The sequence below is a fragment of the Fukomys damarensis genome, unplaced genomic scaffold (genome assembly GCF_012274545.1).
Source record: "Fukomys damarensis isolate Sample0158 unplaced genomic scaffold, DMR_v1.0_HiC HiC_scaffold_8, whole genome shotgun sequence".
Classification (NCBI taxonomy): Eukaryota; Metazoa; Chordata; class Mammalia; order Rodentia; family Bathyergidae; genus Fukomys; species Fukomys damarensis.
In genome coordinates, this window is record NW_022900920.1 from 24,337,974 (window position 1) to 24,360,302 (window position 22,329).

At 46.5% G+C, this 22,329-nt stretch overlaps 1 protein-coding gene across 1 annotated transcript in view; it reads left to right on the top strand.

Annotated features, from left to right (window-relative positions):
* The first annotated feature begins 19,124 nt into the window (after positions 1 to 19,124).
* Positions 19,125 to 22,329, top strand: part of LOC104869387 (guanylate cyclase 2G) — a 35,579-nt gene continuing 32,374 nt past the window's right edge. Inside the window, exons 1-2 of the mRNA XM_033761432.1 lie at positions 19,125 to 19,321; positions 20,789 to 20,926. Of these exons, the coding sequence (XP_033617323.1) occupies positions 19,181 to 19,321; positions 20,789 to 20,926 (279 nt within the window). The 5' untranslated portion in view covers positions 19,125 to 19,180. The remainder of the gene's footprint in view (positions 19,322 to 20,788; positions 20,927 to 22,329) is intronic.

Sequence of the window (22,329 nt, forward strand, 5' to 3'; positions counted from 1 at the left end):
GGGGCAAAGTTCCTTAACCTCTTTAGTAAGGAAAGGTGCCATCACTAGCCATCAAAATTTCATATCTACCCTCTCTCCAGTTATCTATTTCAGAAAGCTAATGACACTCAAAGTACAGCTTCCAGGTCAGCAGTTAAAGGTTCTCTTGCCAGATCCTCTTTGTAGGCTTCTAGATGGTTGCTACGGTGAACACAATGGAGCACTTATCATAGGACAGCAGCAAGTTTGTCTGCAAGATCTAAATTTGGTCTCTCAGCAAACCTAGGTGGACACTACTACTGCTCTTTAGAAGAAGAGGTGAAGGTACTTGTCTAAGACACATAGTTAACAATTGACAGAATCTCAGGCTCTGATTTTGAGCTCAGGGAGTTTCGGGTCCAAAACCCAATCACATATCCATCGTTAAACTCCATCCACTCCATGACTTCCTTCCCAATCTTGGGTGCTTATATATGCATTGTCTTGGGAATTTTCATGGGCCTCTTGAAAAAATAAAAAGTAAGAACCTGTGCTTCAAGGAAATAGGACCCAAATGCCAGCCATGTGGTGAAGGTGGAAAAATAACAACTTCTCCCCTGCTTTGAAAAATCTCCCATCAGGTTGAATACTCTTTCTGCCACTGAGCTTATCTTCCACATGAATTTTTTATTTATTTGCTGGCAGGGCCAATGCACCCACATGTTTTAGCTGAGAAGACTTCTCCCCACCCTCAGCTCTTTCTCCTTAGTCATCTGTTAGGCCCTGAGTGCCCGCAGCTCCACTCTGGGTCCCTTTGCAAACTCTGTACCAATGGGGTATCATGGAGCACAAGGGCGAAACGGACTTCACAGCTCCATATCTGTAGGCACTCATTTCTTTCTGTTTCTGTCACTGATAGCAACGGCTCGGGCACACATGTTCTCGAGGCCACATGTTCATTCTTTGTGGGAAGAAGTGTTACCCAAGCACGTGCACTTGACTGACAAGAGTGGTGTTTGCATAGATTGCAATAAAAAAAAAAAACTTACTCCACCCCAGTTACCCAACTCCACTTCCTCAAACCACATGCATGAAGCAAATTGCCTTGCGTCTTAGACCCAACCTTCCAAAATGGTGACACAGTTGGCACGACACACTGGTAGGCCAAGAGATACTGATCCCTTCACACTCACAGAGGCTGGGGCACTCGTGGGCAGCCTCATTCGTGGGTCTAATTGAACCACATAAATACTGTAATTCCCATTGTCATGGAGTGAACGAGATTGGGACACAGGGACGTAAGCAACTGGTTTATTTATAGCAAGAGCTTTTGAAAGGCATCAAGAATTAGATGCAGATGCAACAATCCTACTTCTGGGTATATATCCAAAGGATATGAAATCAGTATGTTGAGGAGACATCTGCATTCCTGTATGTGTTGTGATGTTATAATATCCAAGTATGGACTAAATGTCCATAATAAAATAATGGCATATATGCTCACAATGGAACACTATGGACATAGAAAGAGACTTTAAAGACTATAAGTACAAAATCCTGCCATTGCAACAACATGGAGGAAACTGAAGGACACTATGTTAAGTGAAATAAGCCAGGCACGGAAAGACAAATACCACATGTTCTCATTCCTGCGTGGAATCTAAAAAAAGTCATTTAGTCTCATGGGATTCAAGAGTAGAAGGCAGGGAGGTGAGTGGGGATAAGATGGGAGACATTAGTCAAAGGAGCTATAATTATAGTTAAACAGGAAGAATAAGGTCAAGAAATCAATTGTGCATGTCCATGGTTGTAGTTGATGATCATATACTGTACTCTTGAAATGCGTAGAGGTCTTGAAATATTAAGTGGTCTCATCACAAAAGTGATAACCATGTGAGGAAATGCATTTTTTAATGAGTACATCTAACTACTCCACAATGTAGGTACTTCAAATCATTGTGTTGTAAAGGACAATGCATACAAGCTTATCTGTGTACTTTTAAAGATCAGAGGCACAGTATAAAGTCTCTGAGAGAGATGTTGCGCTCTAAATTCCCCAAACTTTGAACCACCCGTGAGAGACTCTGCTGTGCTCCTCGAGGTGTACATAACCATAACCTTCAGCTACACGTGGCTCCTGAATACTTGAAGTGAGTGAGGTAAGTTTGAATCGGGATGCCTTTAAGCACAAAATACCCACCAAAGTTTGGAGACTTAGTATAAAGAAAATCATTTTAAGAAGGTCAATTAAAAATCGTTGAAATGATAATATGTAGGAACGATAATATTCAGGACATCAGATGAATGGTAAAATCAGTGCTTTTACTCTTTTAAAATTTACTCCTAGAAAATTTTAAAGGACTTATGTGTCTGTTTCAGTGGTGGTGAACCGATGCGACACATGCCACAGCGGGCTGTCTGTATCACTGAAGTTCGCCATCACTGCCCTATATGCTTTAAAAGTCGGAAGGTCTTTGCCTTAATGCCCACAGAACATAAGTACAAGGTGGTGTTACTCAGTGGACAGACATATTGCCACTGTTGCGGGTTTGTGTTTTCCCTTTCCCTGCACTCATACCGGCAGCTTCAGCTCTAACTGTTGGACAGCCATCCATGCAGGTACACGTATCCATTAGAAGCGATCAATCCAGGTGTCTTCAGAAACGTGTATACCTTGTGTCTTTTACCCACTCCTCTGGATTCCTTTGCAACAGTAATTTGGGTGAGCACAGCACTCCCCCAGCAGAATTGGTTTTCTTCTTGATGACAGTAGCAGCCTTGCGACACAAGCTGTGTATTCTATGTCTTTTACTCCATTTTCTTCTCACACAGGTCGGTGGGAAGCCTTGCGACAAGCTGTGTATTCTATGTCTTTTACTCCATTTTCTTCTCACACAGGTCGGTGGGACAATAACAAAAGGAGAGATTGTAGCTCGGACACTGCATAACTTGCCTAAGCCAGCTTAAGCCTCATTGCAAAAGCGATGCTGACAAACATTCTACAGCATTGCCTCTCACAGGACAGTAGTGGCAAGAAGCCATCGATTCTGGGTCAGAAGCAGGAACGTTGGTACTTTGAGCAGATGCCAACGCTGCTCTCCTCTCCCAGCCCTTCAGTGTATCGTGTTCTGCTCTGCAGCCTGGGCTCCCTGGCCTCACAGCAGGGGGAGAGAAGTCCCAGCCTGAGTGCCTGGCTGGAAAATGAGCCGTGAGCCTTTAACAAGAGCAGAGGAAATTCCAGGGAGTGGGCGGGCTCTGGCGTCTTCAGACAAGACGCTGCAGTGGGTGGAGGGCTCAGAGGGACATCCTGCCTGGCGCGAGATAGATGTGTACCAGAGAGAAGGGCCGGATGCCAAGCCTGGTGACGCACAGGTCACAGATGGGAGCAGATGGAGAAACAGTTTCAGGGTTCAAGATCATGTCATCAGCACAGAGAGATGTGTTAAAATACATTCTATTGTGTCAGTATATGGGACTTTGTGACAATAAAGGATTCTTGGAAAACCTAAAATTGTATAGGAAGTGGCTACTGGTGATTACTAACATCCTGGTTAGTCATCAAGTGTCACTGAATACTGATCACTGGAGCAGGTGGCTTCCCCTCCTCCCTGCTACTTCTCAGACATTTTGCTCTTCACGCTAGGATTTTATGGTGAAGAGGTAGAACAATAATCTGGGAGACAGGATCAGAGACTATGGAATAAACATTCAGAAATCTGGCATTTCATCAAGGCCAATCTACTAAATTTCAGATTGTATCAGAGGCTGGGAGAAAACTTGATTATTGCAAGTCAATAAGCCCCAGATTTTCCAAAGCACCTGCTCAGGTATCAAAGACTCTTTCCTTGTGGAAACAGGTCTGAGCAGTGCAGCATGAATATCAGATAGCTGACGTGCACAGGAGACAGGTAGAGCCCGCTGGAGGGAGGGATTCTCTTCCTCTTGTACAATCCCCTTTAGAAACAAGGCCAGACTGTTCTTATCTGTCAGCCAGGGCAGAGAGTTGGCTGCAGTCTTCTAGAAGTGGTGTGTGCACGCACAGTTCTATAAAGGAGTGGCTTGGAATCCTGAGGAATTTGTTGTGCTGCAGATCTAAGACACAAGACATCCAAGTTCAGCGTTGACTCCACTTCCTCCAGCTCCTCAAGCTGTGGCTGAACAGAAGCCCCATCTTCAAAGATGGCATCACAGCTATTAGCAGGAGCTCAGCATACAACACTGAAGTTTGGGATCACATCTTGACAGGTGATTGCCACATTGACTTGCTCTTATTTCTGTGATGCTTAGTAGAAGGCGTGCTGTACAGTGGTACCTCAGTTCACGTACTTAATTCTTTCCATGATTCTGGTCGCAAACCAAATTGGCTAAGAACTGAATCCAATTCAATGGTCAGGTTCAGTGTTGATCTTGCGGGGAAGTTGGATTAGATTCTTGTCCAACTTGGTTTGCGATGACAGTCGCAGGAAAAATTAAGTTCATGAACCAATGTGACACTGTATCTTCAAGAATGTTCCCACTTAAAACCTGTAAGCCAGATCTGAAAGGAAACTTGCTGCCGTCATCAATACCCAGTGGTATTCAGGAATCCACCGGAGCCTTGGGATCTTAGGGGAAGAAGCTGGGAAGGCCTGAAGTCCCAGTGCTCTGTCCTTCCCCACTTCACAGATACAGAAAGGGAGGTTCGCACAGTCTTACCGACTTGGGGAAGCCTGAAGTTGATGCGTTCCCCCAGAACACACCAGGAGATGCGACTGTGTGCCTCTGGACTTTACCTTTCTAGCAGGTTGCTACAGACTTGTCTGGTTGTATCTCGTCTCATTCCAAGTAGGCGAAAAAACTTTTTTCTTTTTTGGTACCAGGGTTCGAACTCAGGTCCTTGTGCTTGCAAGGCAGGCGGCGGAACCACTGAGCTAAATCCCTGGCTGAAAAACCTTTTTTCTGATTTTCACTGTCTTATTGAAGTTACAGCTGACACAGTCCACCCTGCCGCTTTTCCCCTGGGCTTTCTTAGGCCACTGATTTACAGATTGGAGAGAGGCAAGCAATAAGCAGGAGTCCAACTAGGAAGATGCTGGAGCTTTAATTAAAGCCCCACCATCCTGGTTACAGCTAATCTTTGCTAATCTCCAATGCTGAACAGCTGGCTCTACTTGGCTTGTGGCTCGGGCTGATTAACATTGAGGAAACCAGAAATCGGGCAGAACTCTGCTCCTGTAAGAGTCTGCGCAGATAACACAAGGGGATAAAGTAGTTAAGAATCAATGATCTCTCGTACTGACATAGGGAGCGAGGCTCTGAATCTGTGCTGGCCAACCTCAGACCACTTTTGTTCAAGAGAATCATCTGGTAAAGCAATGTAGCCTCTACCATGAACCAGTGTAGCACGGGCAGCTGGTAGGCAGACGAACTTCCCAGGAGGGGAGTGTGCTGGAGAAGCGAAGAACAGCAGGCCTGCTTCAGCAGATACAGTCCCAGTGACTCCCCCGACCTGGTTTTAACCTCAGGCCTTTTCAATCTACCAGGTAAAGCAAATTTCACAAAAACAGTTTTCCAGCAGAGGAGGGCCATTACCTGGACAGCCGCGTTTCACCACCACGTCTCCTTTCTCTCTCCCTGTGAGGCAAAGGGGAAATGGCTAAGCTCAATAGAGAATAACTGGGGCCTACAGAGGCAAACCAAGTGTCTAGAAGTACGAGAGCTCGGGCCAGCATGGGTTGCTCCTGCCCTGAGCAATTAAGGCTTAATTAAGGTTTAGTCGAATTTAACTCCCTGTGATTTTACTTCACAGGACTATTACTTCACAGTATTTGTGATAAAGATTATTTTTCGTTTTAAAAAATCACTTTTATCCTTATTGCAAATATTAAGACCAAAAAAATTAAATTTTAAGATAAGCAAAGCTAGGGAAAATGCTAACTGTAATTTCCTTTCCTTAAAGTACCCTTTTGGGGGTTGAGGACTTAGCTCAGTGGTAGAAGGCTTGTCTAGCGGATGTGAGGCCCTGAGTTCAGTCTTCAAACCAAAATATTTTTAAAAATCCTTTTCACGATCATAGAATTAAATCACGTATGTTTGCTACAAGTTATTTATCTAGGCCCCTAAAAAGTTTTTGTCTAGTTTCTAACCATTAGAAATAAAACTGGGTTAAATTTGATATGGTCTTATTTGTTTAGAATAAGCCCACAAAATTAGAATTTCTGAGTCAAAGATGCACATATTCTTGAGGTTTGTGGAGGTATATAGAAAACTCACTATAGTTAACACTCCCACTCTACTGCAGTGTAAACCTGAAGCACTCACTAACACCAAACATCATTGGTATTACCTTCTGGTTTGGGCCATGCTCATTTGTAAGCACTTTAGAGTACAAAATATTTATGATTAGTATAAATGTATGTGCTTAACAGCCCAACAGAGCTCTGCATATGAGGTTCCAAGGACAAACATGCAGTTACCTGGCCTCAAAGATTCTCAGGAGAAAGACAATCTGAATGCCCAAAGAACCAAAAATTAGTGAAAATGGGGATACGTGTATCATGATGTAGTTACAGCACTAGCGTTTTGAATTGTGGTTTGCAGAATGACACACCCATGAACAGTGCTCCTTTACCAAGGTTCAACCTGATCAGATTCCTACAGACGCTGGGTGGGGTGGTTTGCTCGTACTGCAATCCCACAACGTCTTTGCAATATCCTTGTGGAGGACGTTATGATGCCATTGTGAAGTGGAGGAAAGCGAGGCAGAGATATGACTGACTTGTCCAGGATGGTATAGTGTCATCTGAAACACGGCGGAGCCAGAAAGATCCACTGGATTCTGTGATTAGAGCAAGGACTCTGGACTCAGGTTTCCTCACCCTGACTGATCTAGGGCAGCTGCAGCTCAGTGCAGAAGCAGAGATGTTGAATTTGGCTTGGAGCAAAGTCACCTCCATACTCTTCCGATTTAGAAATGTCCCTCTGAGATGGGCCAGAGTTCAGAGTTTTTAACCCTATTTGAAGGACTCATTACTGAAGGAAAATGAGTAGACAATGGTTATTGGCTGTTCTTTCCCTCTCTCTTCAGAACGTCAGGGTTTCTCAAACTTAGTGTATTTTGGGGTATATGAAGACAGATTCAATGCAAATTCCAAGAGCAATCTCAAAACATTCTAATTAAGAAGGCTGACGTGAGGTTTTGGGTCCTATATTTCTAACACTAGGAGAGACTAGAATAGGTCAAGCCTTGGGAATCACAGAAAATATAAAGCACCTAATCCTGAGATGAATGTGAGATGCCAGTCCCTTTCCCACCAGGCAGACCCATAAGAAAGCCATGACAGCTGGCAGTTCAGCCCTGTGGAGTATATCTGGCTCACGGCTGGGCCTTTCATGCTTGGGGATAGTGTTGGCCTCCCCACAGGGCCACCATCCCTGTGACCCATCAGAAAATGGAGAGCTTCCCCTGATCGCGTAGGTGGAGGGTGACTATTCACAAGTAGCCAATCCACGCAAAGTGCCCTAAACCCAGGCGAGAGAAATTGACCATGCCTGGTTAAGAGTAAGTCATTTCACAGTCATTAGCACCCTCACTCTAGAAAAAAATTCCTATAAAATGGGTTCAGTAAGTGATAATAATTGTCATTATTGCTATGATACTCTTCATCACTATGAACTATCATGCTCATTGCCACCATCACCACCACCATTATCAGATCTAATATCAATGGAATGGCTCTTTGAGTAGACATCTTACCAAGGGCTAGATGTATATGATCTCTTTCAACATATATGATCTCCTTAATGTATCACTTTGGGGAAGACTTCGTTACAGTTTATTCCCATTTTTACAGAGGGTGAATAGTGTGCCCCAGGTCACACAAGTAATACTTGGTGTGGTCACAATTCTAGCACAGGGCATCTGACCACATTTGAGTGGCTCCCGTGACTCTTGCTTTACTGGGGGAGAGAGGGGTCATGTGCCTTGTCCAGGAGCATGAAGGATGTCAATGAAGTTACTGGATTAATAACCAGGGCCTTGGGGACTCCTGGCTTTGCCTCTTTCTGTAAGACTCCTGCTTCTAGATTGTGTTAGGATGAGCTCAGGAAGAGAGACTTTCAGTTAATTAGTGGCACCGAATAGAAAGCAAGTTGTGGTCCTCAGGGAACTGTGCCCTGTCCTATAAATTCCTGGCAAGAGTGGTCAGGAGGCTGAGCCTCCCAGTGTTTTGCTGTGACCTATGTTAGATGCCATCCATGGCCCCCAGAATAGGTCCTAATGCCCCTCTAGAATCGGGACTCTGTTGGGGGACCGAGTGCCATATAGACCACACAACACTAGTGCTGATGCTGTTTGCAACTATGCTGGTGACTTGGCTTGAAGCTGCTAAACTCACTGTGGGCTTCCATGCCCCCTGGAACATCTCCCACCCTGTCAGTGTGCAGAGGCTGGGGGCAGGCCTCCAGATTGCCATGGACAAGGTCAAGGCAAAGCCGGCAGTGGGGCTTGGAAACTTCAGCTGGGAGTTCACTTATACCAACTCAGCCTGCAGCGCCAAGGGGTCTCTTGCTGTATTCATCAACCAGGTCCAGAAAGAACAGATTTCTGCCCTGTTTGGACCAGCCTGCCCGGAAGCAGCAGAGGTAGAGTATACAGCCTTCTAAAAATAGTGGCTGAGTTTCCATCGGAAGAGATGGTCTTGAAGTTGATAGCACAGATTTGAATAATCTCTTGACAAGGATCTCATGGTTGTAACAATAGCTGTGTAAGCCTTGGGTACCACGTCTTAGATGTAATTATACCATGTAATTAGAACAGTTAGCATTCTCTTTAAAGAAAGCCTTTCAAATAAAAAATTGTTAGTTTGTGCCCCCTCTTCCTCCTCTGGTTGACTGTTTGAACTTTGTGCTTCTGTGTAGGCTACTATTGTTCACTCTTAGGTTGTCAGTCACATGGCTCAGGAAAATTACAATGAATACAAATGAGTGGTTTTAAATATAAAACCATCAAATGTCCAGGGAAGGTTTTCCTTTGGCATAAATATTAAATTAATCAGTGATGGTGAAGGTAAATGAGGAGGAATTAAATATGATGCATTGCTTTAAGCTAGAACTGGAGAATGAGGGAAGGGAGTGCTTTGCGCTTGTCTGGTTAATGAGATTAACTTTGTAGAATTTCTCAGGCATCACGTCTCCTGAGAGACCTTGACGGAAAGGGAGACTAGGAAGGAGCTTCACAGGTCCCACTCTCCAAACACTGTAGAGTATCATTAGTTGGTGCTGTAAAATGAAGTTTACATTTGCGTTTTAATCCGAATCTTGGTCTGTTTTAGAATTCCCCGTTTGACATATTTCTGGCTGTCCTCCTCTTCAAAGTCAACCTCAAGCAGGACCCTACCCTCCATAACTTTAATTCCTCGATAAAAGTAATTCATTAGTTCTCTGAATTCCTATAAATATGTTCTATAAACCCTACAGGTTATATTTATTTCTAGAGCTATCTTTGCGTCTCAGTTCCTGTAGGTCATAAGCTTCTTTAAGAATCAGTTTTCTGAAGTTCTTTGTAAAGTCCTGATGGAAAATGTGTAAGAAGTGAACAAGAAAGGAGTTAAGAAAGAAAGAGTAAATGTGTGGCTATGAGTATGGACTCTGGAAACATATTGCTTGCGTTCATCAGCTAGGTAGCTTACATCTTTGTGTTTCCATGTTTTCATTTTTAAAGTGAGAGTAATGGTAATACCTACCTCATAGAAATGTTATAAAAGTTGAAATATACAGGCTCTCGGTAGAGTGCTTAGCACATAGCAAGCACTCCATAAATTCTTGCCTTTGTTATCCTTGTCCTCTGAAGTCTTGCTTCTGCAAACTGGATTCAAGACGTTATCAAAAAGTTTCTGTAAGAGAAGGTCCGGTGTCATCCTAGCTTTGCTGAGGCTCAGGTTGTGCTGAAACTTTACACTGAGGTTTGAGTGTAGCATACGTTTTGTCATGGAAAGACATGTTTTTCATTTCTCTCAAGGTTATTGGTTTGCTGGCCTCTGAGTGGAACATCCCCGTGTTTGACTTTGTTGGACAAATGGCAATGCTGGAAAACCACTTCTTGTACGACACCTGTGTGACACTTGTGCCACCCAAGCAGGAAATTGGTGATGTGCTCCAGAAAAGTCTGGAGTACCTGGGCTGGAAATACATTGGGATGTTTGGAAGCTACTCCGGGGCTTCCTCCTGGGATGACTTGGATAAGCTGTGGAGGGTTGTAGAGGAGAAACTCCAATCCCACTTCACCATCACTGCCAGCATGAGATGCACCAGCCACGACCCAGAGCTCCTCCAGGAGGGTCTCAGAAACGTGTCATCCCTGGCCAGGGGTAAGTAGAAGTCTTCCATGATTTATGTTTGGAGAGAGAAATAGAATGAGCAGATTGAAAAAAAAAAGAGCTCTTCATTTTTCTAAGAGTATAAAAATCCAATAGAAATGGTATAAAATTAATGATACAATGAAGCAATTTCTTACTTTGCTTGATAGCACCAACGTTCTGGGGTGGGGGGCTAAAGTGAGATCTCAGATGCTATAGTGTCACGAAGCAGAGAGTAGCTCTAGAAGCACATTCCAGAGGTGAAATGTCCTTGGTAGCTGTTCAGAGCACGGGCTCTGGAGACAGACCCACTTGGGCTTGATTCCAGCCTCTCCCTGACCCTTGCCAGCTGTGCACTCCTGGCCAAAAACTTTAAGCTCTCTATGTCTGAGAAACCTTATCTGTAAAATGGAGACAATCATCCTAGCTCCTTCGTATGAAGGTGAGGGTTGAGTAAGATCATGCACGGAGTGCTTAGTCTGTGTAGACTGCGATTTGTCAAGAGATGGCGGTGACAGTTTCCATGCTTAGTGGGCTCTCTTTCTTAGTCACCTACTCTGTTCTTCAAGTAAACTAAGCTCTTTATGGCCCCGGGACTCTAGGACTCGCTGATTCCTCATCCTAGAGTATCACCTGCAGCCGTACCCCACCCTGTCCTCTCTTGTTCTCCAGATGCATTTCTCTATTTTGTGTGGGTTGCTCTCCTCTCCCTTTAGAATGCAGCCTCCTTTCCTCCCTCGCTACTAGGAGAGCTTTAAGTGAGCACTTCAATCTTTCTGCTCGTATACTGTCTGTAAGGGATGCCCCAAGCCTTTCTACCTTCTCCTGCAGTAGCCTAACACTGTGCCTAACACATAATTGGAGATCAGATAAATAGATTATTATTTACCTAATCTGAAAAATAAATCATGACTTCACTTGTGTGTCCTCAAAGTGAATGATGATGTGATTGAACGAAAGAGTAATCTAGCTGCCTCTCAGGTGCCCATCCCAGCTCAGAAAGCCAGAATGCTTGACTTGAGATCCTTCATGATCTCCTACTAACTTCTGTACAGATGATGAATTACAAACCACACCTATAGTTTTGCTCTTTAAAATTTATTTTTATTTGTGCATGTTTGCAGTATATGATATTTACATTCTTCATGTGGAGTTGATACACGTACATAGCAGGCTGCAATTGCTTTCTCCATTCCCTTTCCCTCCCCTGCATCCTGCTCCCTCCATCTCTTGATCTTCTTCCCATTTGGGAAAGACATATCTCCATACTAATCTGCTTTTTTTTTTATTTGAGTAGTTAAGTGAGAGGAAAGAATGCACAGAAATGCTTTCAAACTTTTTGGATTCATGCATTGTGGCAGGAGGTAAGGGCTACCACAAAGACCTTAATTTCTATAGGGCAAAAGTGGCCAGTATGTATATCATGGTCTAGGTTTAAGAAATAAACACTCTGGGAGTGGTTTGGACATTTCTATTTCTTGAAGCATGCTCATGAAAAGAAAAGGTTGTGTCTTGTTTGGAGTGCTTTAGGGTAGGCTTTAGAGAGAGAGTGCATACACCCTGCCATGCAAGTGTGCATAACTGGCTGACTCTTCTCCTCTCTTATAGTTATCATCTTAATCTGCAGCTCAGAGGATGCAAAGAGGATTCTGATGGCTGCAGAGAACCTGGGACTCAACAGTGGAGAATTTGCCCTCATCATTTTGCAGCAGCTGGAGGTGAGTGCTGTCTACCACTCAGTGGCCCTGGTAAAGAAAGATGACAAGTGTGGAGTACCTGTCATGTGCCAGAACATACCAGTTCACCAGATATGTATTACAAACCTTGGAGGATGGTATTCTTGAGTCTTCATCTTAAAATCAGCAGTCTAGGACTGAGCTGAGAGAATGCACCCAGAATTCATTCACACAGTCGATAAGAGGCTAAACCAGTCCTTCAGTGAGGTCAACAGGTATGGAAACTATTCTGCACTTTAAATCAGCAGACCATAGCTGGGGAAAAACTATCATTTCTAAAGGTGGATGACACTTTCCCATAGGACTCGCAAACACAAGTGGCTTTCGCTTTTCTTCCACCGCCACCTCCCTTTGTCCCTACTAATTAAAGCCCTAACAAAGGCCTGGAGACAGCAACATGCTAGCCCAAGGAGACAATATATTAGTCACTTCCTTGTTGCTGGGACAAAATACTCAACATTCACAACTTAAAGGAGGAGAGGCTTATTTTGGGTCACTGTTTCAGAGGATTCAGTCCATGGTTGGCTAACTCAAAGGCAAAAACAGCATGGCAGGAAGGCATGGTGGACAAAAGCTGCTCATCCCATGGTGGTCAGGAGGGAGAGGAAAGGGGAAGGGAGGGGGGGAGGGGGAGAGAGAGAGAGAGGGAGAAGAGGTTAGGGACGAGAACTTACTTTTCTAGGTCATGGTCCCACAGACCCACCCCTCCAAACAGGTCCAACCTCCCAACAGCACGTGAATTACTGAACTCACCAATGGGTGAATCCACTGAAGAATGTAGCACCTTCGTGATCCAATCATCTTCCAAACACATGAGACCTTTGGGGAACACTGTGGAGTTAAACTATGATAGCTACTCCTACAGTTTGGCTTTTTGGTAATGACAGAAATGCGTAAAGTGCTGTGTGCTTCCTACACATACTGAGTTACACATTTCACATACACCGTTGGACTTGATAGTACCAGGGGCCTCACGAGGCAGCTATTACATGCATTACAGCTCTTAATATTTCCAGCAGCCTCGGGAGATACATATGATCATTATGCCAACTTCCAAATAGAAAAGCCGAGGCTTAGTTAAGTCAAGTACTGGACCTAAGATTTCAGCATTCCCAGGTTGCATAGGGAGTGTTCCAAACTGGGGCTTTTGTCCTGCACCCCACATAGCCCTGCCTTACCTAATGCTTGTGAGGTGCTAGGCCCCACTGTGAATGCTTGAGGTATTAAAATTAATTTCCAATAACAACACTGTGAGGTAGGTATGCTTTTAAGAAGAGGAAACTGGGGCCCCGTAGAGTTTATATAACTTGCCCAAGGTTACACAACTAGTATGAGGGAGAGCAAGTATTCCAGCCCATGCAGACTGACCTCTGTGTCTGCAAGGAAGCATGTCACCCGGTAGTCAACCGAACAAGCCACTTGCCTTTAGCTAAGGACACGTCGTATAATTTTTAGCTTTCTAAAATTTGCTTGTATTACATGATCATAAAAAGTTGGGGGCAAAAGGAAGTAAAGGATGAAATAAAATGTCGCAGATTTTTCTTCGTTATCATGAAATATGGCTAAAAGAGTCTCTGATTTCTTTGGGTCACAGCTGGAATTCTAAATATATGCCAGACTTGCCAGCATATCCTCCTACCTTCTCCTTTTATTGCCACCCCTTGTTGTTTCCTCCCTAAACCTTGATGATTAATTCCAATTAGTTTGAAGGGGCAGAAAGAGCATAGAACTAAAAATATACCATACAAAGTCCATGCAAAAAGAATTGGTGCCGCTTTTAAAAAGAATGTATAAATCCATTTTATTAAAGTGTCCCCAGTGTAGGATTAAGTGGAAAAAAATCAACTCTCAGAACCACAATGTAGTATAAAACACACACACACACCTCTGTATCTTCCTGTATTGTCTGGAGACCCCTCCGGGTGGGGAGAAAGGAAGCAACAGGAAACAGGAAAATATACAAGGAGTGAGTGTATACTATTCTTGGTAGTAACAATATAGGTGATGATAACAAGACACTTAGGCAACGAGAAGCGGATTGAGTATAGACAGCTCTTGATTTGTGCTCATTGCTCCGAGCTTTCGGTATCTTAGCTGCTTGGTGCCCCAGGTATGTTTTTATTTTTTATTTCATTTTTGGCTTCCTTCCCACTGCTTATATGCTGGCTGGAGCAAATGCACCCCGTAATGCAGGCCTTCTGGAAACGCTGTGTTTCCGAGGACTAGTGTGCAGCGAACAATTCGGGTTCGGCATTGCCTCGATTGCAGCTCCCCCTTCCTACAGAGTGGTGACCTTTGTCTCCTTGTTGTCTAGGACAGTTTCAGGAGGGAGCTGTTGACAAATCAGAAAGTGACACACTTGCCAACTGTCTACGAGTCGGTGTTTCTCATCGCCCCCAGCTCCTATGCGGAAGGCCCAGAAGAGGACGGCTTCTGGAAACAAGTGTACCAAAGGCTGAGGGGGCCCCCCTTCCACAGCTCCATAGCCTCAGAGGGGCAGGTCTGATGGAGGGTTCCATATGGGGCCCTGCCTTCCATTTCTTGACCATATTTATATTTGGCTTTTGCATTTCTCATTGTCCCTCTCCCCCCGCCAACACACACACACACACACACACACACTTCCTCATCTTCCAAGGCCCAAAATAAACATTGGTTTGATGCTTTCCTGTGAAATCTACACCCCACAGCCCAAGAGGGGAACAGAGGTTATGGGACCACAGGCCACTGACTTTGGGGGTCAGATCCCTGGGCTCTCATCCTACTTCTGCTATTAACTAACTGTGGGGCTTTGGAGGGAATCACATTACCTCTCTTTACCTCTGTCTCTTCATCTGTAAAATGGGACTGCTAATGGCATCCACCCCTCCGGCTGTGGTCCTGAGTATTTAGTAACATACCATGTGGAAATAGCCAAACAGATACCAATGGATACTCGGATCATGTATGTTGCCCTTGTAACAGAGGATGCTTGAACAGAGAGCTAGGGTGGAGCCAAGACATGGGGCTAGGACAATCAAGGCCAGAAGAGGAGCTGGGTTGTGAGGAGACGGTCAGGAGAGCATGCCAACCAATGGGAATCTGAGCAAGTTTGATAAAGTAAAGCAGCTCCCATAGAGGATTCTTCAGAGTGAATGGTGGCCAGAGTCGGAGCTACTTTGAATGCAGGGTCCAGCTGAGCATTGGGCTTGATTGGGAATGAGGGGCTGACTGTGATCCTAACATACAAGACGAGGTGACCAGTCAGTGACTATGTGAGGAGCAGTGGAGCTGTGCTCCAACTGCTGTGGGAGAACGGTGCTAGCACTTGGTAGGTACTTGTAATTTAATTGCCCAAACCAACAGAAGAATGTGTACTGAAGTCCTACTATGGATCATGTCACTGCATTGGGTAGTTTACCTAGATGCCTCCCTTAGCTATCCTCATGTGTCACAGGAGTGGTTTTATCCCATTTTATAATCAGAGAGGTCACAGAATGTGAGCTGGTGTCATACGTAGCCAGTAAGTGGCAGAGCTGGCCTGGCTCCAGACTCACTCTCTCTTTCACTTAACCATACTTTCTTCTGACCATGGCTTACAGAGCCATCCCTGAGCTGACACATCATGAGATCTAATTGGGAAACTGAGGCATGGGAGGAGGGGTGGAGACTGGGACAGCTAGCCTTAGGGGTGGTCTCCCCTCCCTGTGGTTCTGGGAGAAGAACGTGGGCCAGCTCACAGCTCCACCGCTCACAGCATGGAGGGACTCCTAGTCAAGGGTTGGAGGCCTGGGCCTGTCCCCACCCTTGCTCCTCTTGTCCAAGGTGAGCCCCTTCGCCGCCTACCTGCATGATGCCTTTCTGCTCTACGCCCAGACCGTGGAAGAGATGACAAAGGCAGGGAGAGACTTTCGAGATGGGCGGCAGCTGCTCAGCACCCTGAGAGCCAGCCCGACCCCACTGTGGGGTGAGTGGTTTGCTGTGGGGGAGCAGTTCGGCCCTCAGCTGCTGCCCCAGTCACTGTGGCCTTTGAGATGCTGGGTGGGTGATTACAGGGCTCCTGTGGCATGTTCCCCACACCAGTACAGAGCTCACTTTTCTCATGCAGGTCCCAGGCTTTTGTAAGTGTGATTGAGGTTAAAATCCCCCAGCTGCCCTGGCTCACTCATCCTACCCTGCCCCTTGGAGGCGGCCTCTGGCCACCTTACCCCTTCCCTGCGAAGTCTCTCCCACCGCTGACTCCTAGCTGTAGCCATCACAGATAAAGCTAAGGGCCTGCCTCTGTGATGGTGTGTGGGCGGGAGCTGGGGCAGCTGGAAAGTCCAGGGTGCCTGAGATGAGCTCCCTCAGCCTTGCCTGGCTCTCAGAGGCTCTCAGGCACTGTTTCTCTAGTGCTCCCTTGGCCAGAGTGGGTGATGGTGTCTCCTCCACAGCGCCCACTGGAACTAGACCTGAGATGGCTATAAGCACGATGCTGGGCACACTGTAGGTGCTTCAGAAGTGGTGCTTTGGTGTCCTCACCCTGCAGGGACAATGCGAGCAATTAGGCCTTTCTAGAGTCAGTGAGTGGGGTTGAAAGCAGGAACGAGGAGCAAACTGGCTGGGGACAGAGCGCCCTGCCCAAGCCTCCATGCATAACCAAGTCTGAGGGAAAAGCACAGCCTGAAAATGTATCCCTGGGCCTGACACCCAGAGGGGAGGAACCAGGAGGGTGACAGGGCCTGGAGGAGGCAGCTGTCAAGCAGTTGCTGCCCTGCGGCCATTGGGCCCCTTACGGTCACTTCTTATTGTTGTGGGAAACATGAATCTGAGGTTTTGAGTAAAATCAACTACAGACTGCTTAACCTTGTTTGTTTTGTTTTGTTTTGGGGTGATGGATGGACCTTGCCAGCACAGGGCTAGCAAAATATATCTGTCTCCCAGTGCGGCCCTTAAGCTCAACTGAAGGCCACTGCTGAACCGTCTTCCTCCCTGAATTGTGCCTGTTGACCTCAGCCCAGGCACCTTGAGATGGCAGAAGCCTCTCACCTAGCATTTGATGGGAAAGGGCAGAATGTCATTTCTAGCCGAGAGCCAGCCTCTGTCTCTTTCTGTCTCTCTGGCTCTGTCTCGGTCTCTCTCCTTCTCTCCCCCTCTCTCTGCTTCTTCCCTTCCTCCCGCCCCTTCTGAATCTTCTCTTTGCAGGAATAACTGGCCCTGTGCTTGTGGACTCCCAGGGAGAAAGGCACATGGATTACTCTGTCTATGCCCTACAGAAATCTGGAAATGGGTCCTTTTTTCTTCCTTTTCTTCATTATTACAGCTCCGAGAAAGTAATCAGGTATGGCAGGGCACATCTGCAAGTTTAGATCATCCTATAGGAAGAGGACCAGGGATCCTGCTGGGAGATCAGTTTGGGATCCAAGCCTAGAATGCCCCACCAATAGCTGCTACTCCCTGAACTCATAAAAGTGGACTTTGGGGTTTTAAGGTGATTTTGCCCTAGATTGTGGCCATTTCAAATTCCAGAGCAGAACTCAGTGCCCCTAACTACCCCTGCATAGGGGCTGGGCCTCCAGCTGTCTGGGGTGAAATAGTTCCCTGTAGGCTGGTGCTCTCCAGCAGAGGCCCTGGCCTCAGGGGGTGATGGGGCACAGCGCCCCTATGGGAATGGGTCCACGGTCAGCAGGACACGGCCCGACTCCTCAGCAGAGATGCATGTAGTGCAGCACTCAGGGCATTCCTGGGTTCCAAGTACCCAGGAATCCCTGGGAGAAATCTCTGGCATTGCTCTCAGCTGTAAGTCAATGAGAAAATGAAAAATAAACTTAACACTTAATTAAACTCGTATTTGCTTCTACTGCTACCACCCCCACAAGTCCACCTGAGACTGTTTCTTCCTTTCTCTCAGGAAATGGGCAGGCCCAGCGTCAGAGCATCTGCTGTGAACCAGGCCCTCTTGTTGTAGGGACGGGCATATTCCATGTAGGGAAGATGTTTTGGTCTGTGCAATGTTAAGGGCTACACGATAAGATTCCTCTACGTCAAACACGTTTGTAAAGCCCACAATAATAGAGAATTGCCACTTTTATCTTTTAGAGGCAGGATCTCGCTATGTAGTTCAGGCTGGCCTCGAATTTACGGCAATCCTCCTGCCTCAGCTTCCTAAAGGCTGGGTTTACAGGCATGTGCCACGACACCCAGACTGTCACATTGTTTTTTAAATCAAAAGAACATGGTTTAAATCCCAAACGTGAAGCAGCTCTTTCACTCTGCAGAAAGATGTTGACTTCCATGAATTAGATTAGCAGAGGTTGACCGGGAGATTCTAGAGAAGGTGGGAACTGTGGGCCAGGCAGCAGAGCCCTGTAGGTACCATGCATGTTTCAATTTCTCCTGTTACAGGTGAGTAGAGAGCAGTGGAATCAATGCAGGTGTTCTTGACCTTTGTCTTCTTCTTCACAGACCCTTGAGGAATTCCTCCAATATTACTTGGCCCCGTGGCTTCCTCCCTGAAAACGGACTCACACCTGGCTGTGGATTTCACAGTACGCTCTGCTCCACGGAGCCTACTTTCACACGTAAGCACGGCCCCTGGGAGAAGGCAGCAGGGAGGGCGTGGCGCCCCACGGGACAGTGCGGGGCTGCCTTGCGCCCTGTAGGATGTTGAGCCGAATTCTCAGCCTAGCTGATGCCAGGAGCAACCCTGCAGTGGTTGTTTTCAAAAATGTTTCCAGGCACTGGCAGATATCCCCGAGCGGGCAGCGTGGCCCTCCTTCCCAGGTCAGAAACTCTGTGGTAGGGAAACCTGGCTCCTGAGATTCGAGTCGGAGGACCTTCTTTCTAGAGAGATAGAAAAACTGTGGAGGAGAGCGTTGCTCGGTTAGGGGCCAAGCCTTGGAAGGAGATGACCAGCCATTCAGGTCGGAGAGCGCACAGAGAGCACATAGGAAGGGAGTTACAAAAGCAGGAGTGGTTAGAAGTCATCGTTACCATTGCCTTACTGGGGAAGACGTTCCTATACGTGTGGGGGTGTGGTGAGGCACGGTGGGGACTGGAGGGGAACTTGGGGAGAGGTTCCGGGGAGAGGCGCCCTAGGCGGACCACACCTGCGCACTGCGCATTTCCTGCTCTTGGGCAGGCCCGAGCGAGGACTGTCTCTACCGCCCAGGTGTGTCTGTTGTGATTCTTACCATGGTGCTCCTGGTTATCGGCTTGGGAGCGGCCACTGTAGGTCTGGCTGTAAAGCTGCAGCAGGGAAAACGACAGAGTCAAAATGAAGGCACCTGGTGGCAAATCAGCTATGAGGACATCACTATCCTGCCCCAGAACAAGGTGAGGCCGCACAGGACGTCTCCTGCCCTTGCCCCTGCTGACGGCTTCTGGGAGGGACCTCGTAGAGCGCAAGAGGCTGACGCCAGTGTAAAGAGAGTACTTAGTGAAAAGTTCAGAGACCTGCGTCCTGGTCTTGGGCTCCCACTTACTGGCTGAATGTCTTGAGAATATCACTTTGCCTCCCAGAGATTCCATTTTGAACTATTTAAAAAGGATTGATAGTCTTTAAAGTTCTTGCCAACCCTGTTATTCTGCGGGTGTTAAGCGTCACATAGCCTGCTCAAGTATAACGGCTTTTCCTAGGAAGCAATTGGTTTAAAAGAAAAATGGCATTAACTCCAGCTGGGTGTGGTGTTCCAAGCCGGTGGTCCTAGCCCTCAGGAGGCTGAGGCATAAGGATTACTGTGAATTCAAGGTCAGGCTGGACTTTGTAGTGAGTTCAAGGCTAGCTTGAACTATATAGCAAGACTTTGTTTCAAAGAAACAACCAAAAAAATGACACTAATTCCTTTAATCTGATGATTGCTACGCCAAGGTTCATTTGCACAACAAACACGTGATGACCATCGACTGTGGGAAAAGCACAGTGCAAGGCTCGGGGACACCCCATAGAGTCTCCACAGTGAGACAGGGAGCCCTGCAGACAGAGGGACTAAAGCAGTCAGCATCGTGAGGGTATCAGAGAAGATGTGACTTAGGGAGAAGTCACTAGGATATCCCAGGCTGTGGGGGCTGAAGGCTTGGCTACTTCCAAGTCGCTGCACAAAGACCAAGAGATTGGGGTTCATTAATCACTCACTTCCAAGTGTCCATGGGGAATTTATAGCCTCCCACTTCCCTCTTCAACCACAGACAGCTCTATTCTGATCTTTGTACATTGGGTTCCAGGAAACAGACTGCTTAAAATACAGGGTTCCTGTGCTTTGAAGATGTTTTCCAGATATTGAAGAGGTGCTGGAGGTATTTGATATAGAGCTAATGAGAGTTTATTTAGCAAAATGATTCTGACCCCACATCTGGAACTTGAATCAGGGAAGACCGACCTCAGAAGGATAAAACTGAGTCCTTTGTAGGCAAATGGATCCTCCTTGAGACCGTAATGTTAAGTGAAATAAATTGGACACACAGCTGAAGTATCACATGGTTTCTCTTCTACGAGAAATGTAAAATACAAGAAAAGAACAAAATAAATGATGTGTAATAGGAAGTAAATAGTTCTTTCTCATACGGGGAGGGTATCAAGAGATGAAGGAGAGGGGAGGGAAGTAAAAAAAAAGAATTAAGATGTGTTAGGTACACGTACTGATCCCCCCACAAGGAATGGAATCATTGTGTTTTGCACATGTGTACTGACAATAGAGTATGAAACGTGTGAACTGGGCGCCCACCTCCCAATCCATAAAGCACGCAGTCCCCTCTGCACCTGGCCATGCTGCCGAGGACAACAAAGTCATGCTTTGCCTGCAGCCGTCGCAGAGGGGCACACTCATGTCCAGAGGGGACCGCAGCGATGTGTCCAGCGGGATGGGTTCCTCAGACCTCTACTCCTCTGTCAGGAGCCAGCGGGGGGAAGAGCTCCTGTTTGCCCCAGTGGGGCTTTACCAGGTACTCCGGAGGCCAGCTGGCTGTATGGCCATCTTAACATGCATCCCCGCGTTCTGGGCAGGAGGGCGTGCTCTATGGCAAAGCCAAGCTGGTCCTGTATCCTCACACCGGGGCCCCTCAAACTTTGACATCCACAGGGATCACAGATAAAGATATGCAAATATTATATGGATCAATTAAAAATGTGGATCCTGGCAAGCCTGAGATGCTGCATTTCTAACCAGCTCCCTGGTGATTCCTGTGCCAGCTTCTAGATTAGACTCTGCCTTGGGCAATAGAACTTTCTGCGAAGATGAAAGTGCCCCCAATCTGCACTGTCGAATATGGTAGCCACCAGCCTCGAGTGACGATTCCGCTTGAGTGTGCCTGGGGAACGGAATTTAAAATTCTACTAACAAACATTGACATTTTAAAAAATTTTTATTAACTTAAATGAACCAGTCTCATGTGGCTAGTGGCTGCCTTTACAAATAGCACAATCCTCGAGTGTGGGCCTCTCCAGGGTAAGCCAGGGACACCTTTCCCGCCTGTCCTTTCTCACTCTCCCTTCAGGGCCCCAGACTAGAGAGCCGCTCCCTGTGCTTTGAAGCCTTAAGACATTCGAGCCCCCTAGGGGAGAGTGATATGAGGAAAAAAAGATCCTGGATGTATTTATTTACCTTTTAAATGGAGGCCCTGGAAAGGAAAGGCAGAAAGCCCCAAGCAAGGGAAGAGCAGCTCATGGCTTTAAACTGGGTTAGGAGAGACTGAAGCCAACTCATTTTCTCTTGAACCAAATTTATTTTTCTAAATGTCTTCTTATTTAAGTTTTGAAACTATGAAAACCTCCTGGGACATGGCCAGAACCCTTGGGGACCACCTTTCGTGCAAAGCTGTACCTTGTGGTCCCGTGGCTGTGTAGAGAAGGAAGCCAGCAGCTCCTAGCACTGCACCGGCTGGGTAATCTCTCGGAGTGTGTGTCTCACCACCGGATTCCCCGTTTCTTTAATGCCAGGGTCCAGCACCTTTAATAAATGACCTGTCTTCTGGCTACCTGGCCCCAACTTACTTTTAGAAATGTTTTTTTTCCCCCCTGGCCTAAATCTTACGGTCATCTCATCGGCCTTGCTGGTGAAGTCATGTATGTCTGACCCAGGCCGTGACTGTTCTGCCTGGCCCATTGGAACCTCGTCACCCTCAGGACTCAGAGGAGTAAGCATTACCTCTTCTGACGCTCCTTGTAGAACACCGCAGGCACCCCTTCCTCCATGGAAATCCCGCCACAGTCCTAGTCCTTTACAGTTCCTTTTAGAATGAAAGTGGCAGGTCTGAGGTTGATGTTTAACTCCTACTGAGGCTAACCTTCTTGCTGGTCTGGGGTCCTACCTCTTCTTCTGCTCAGTCTTTTTTTTTTTTTTTTTTTA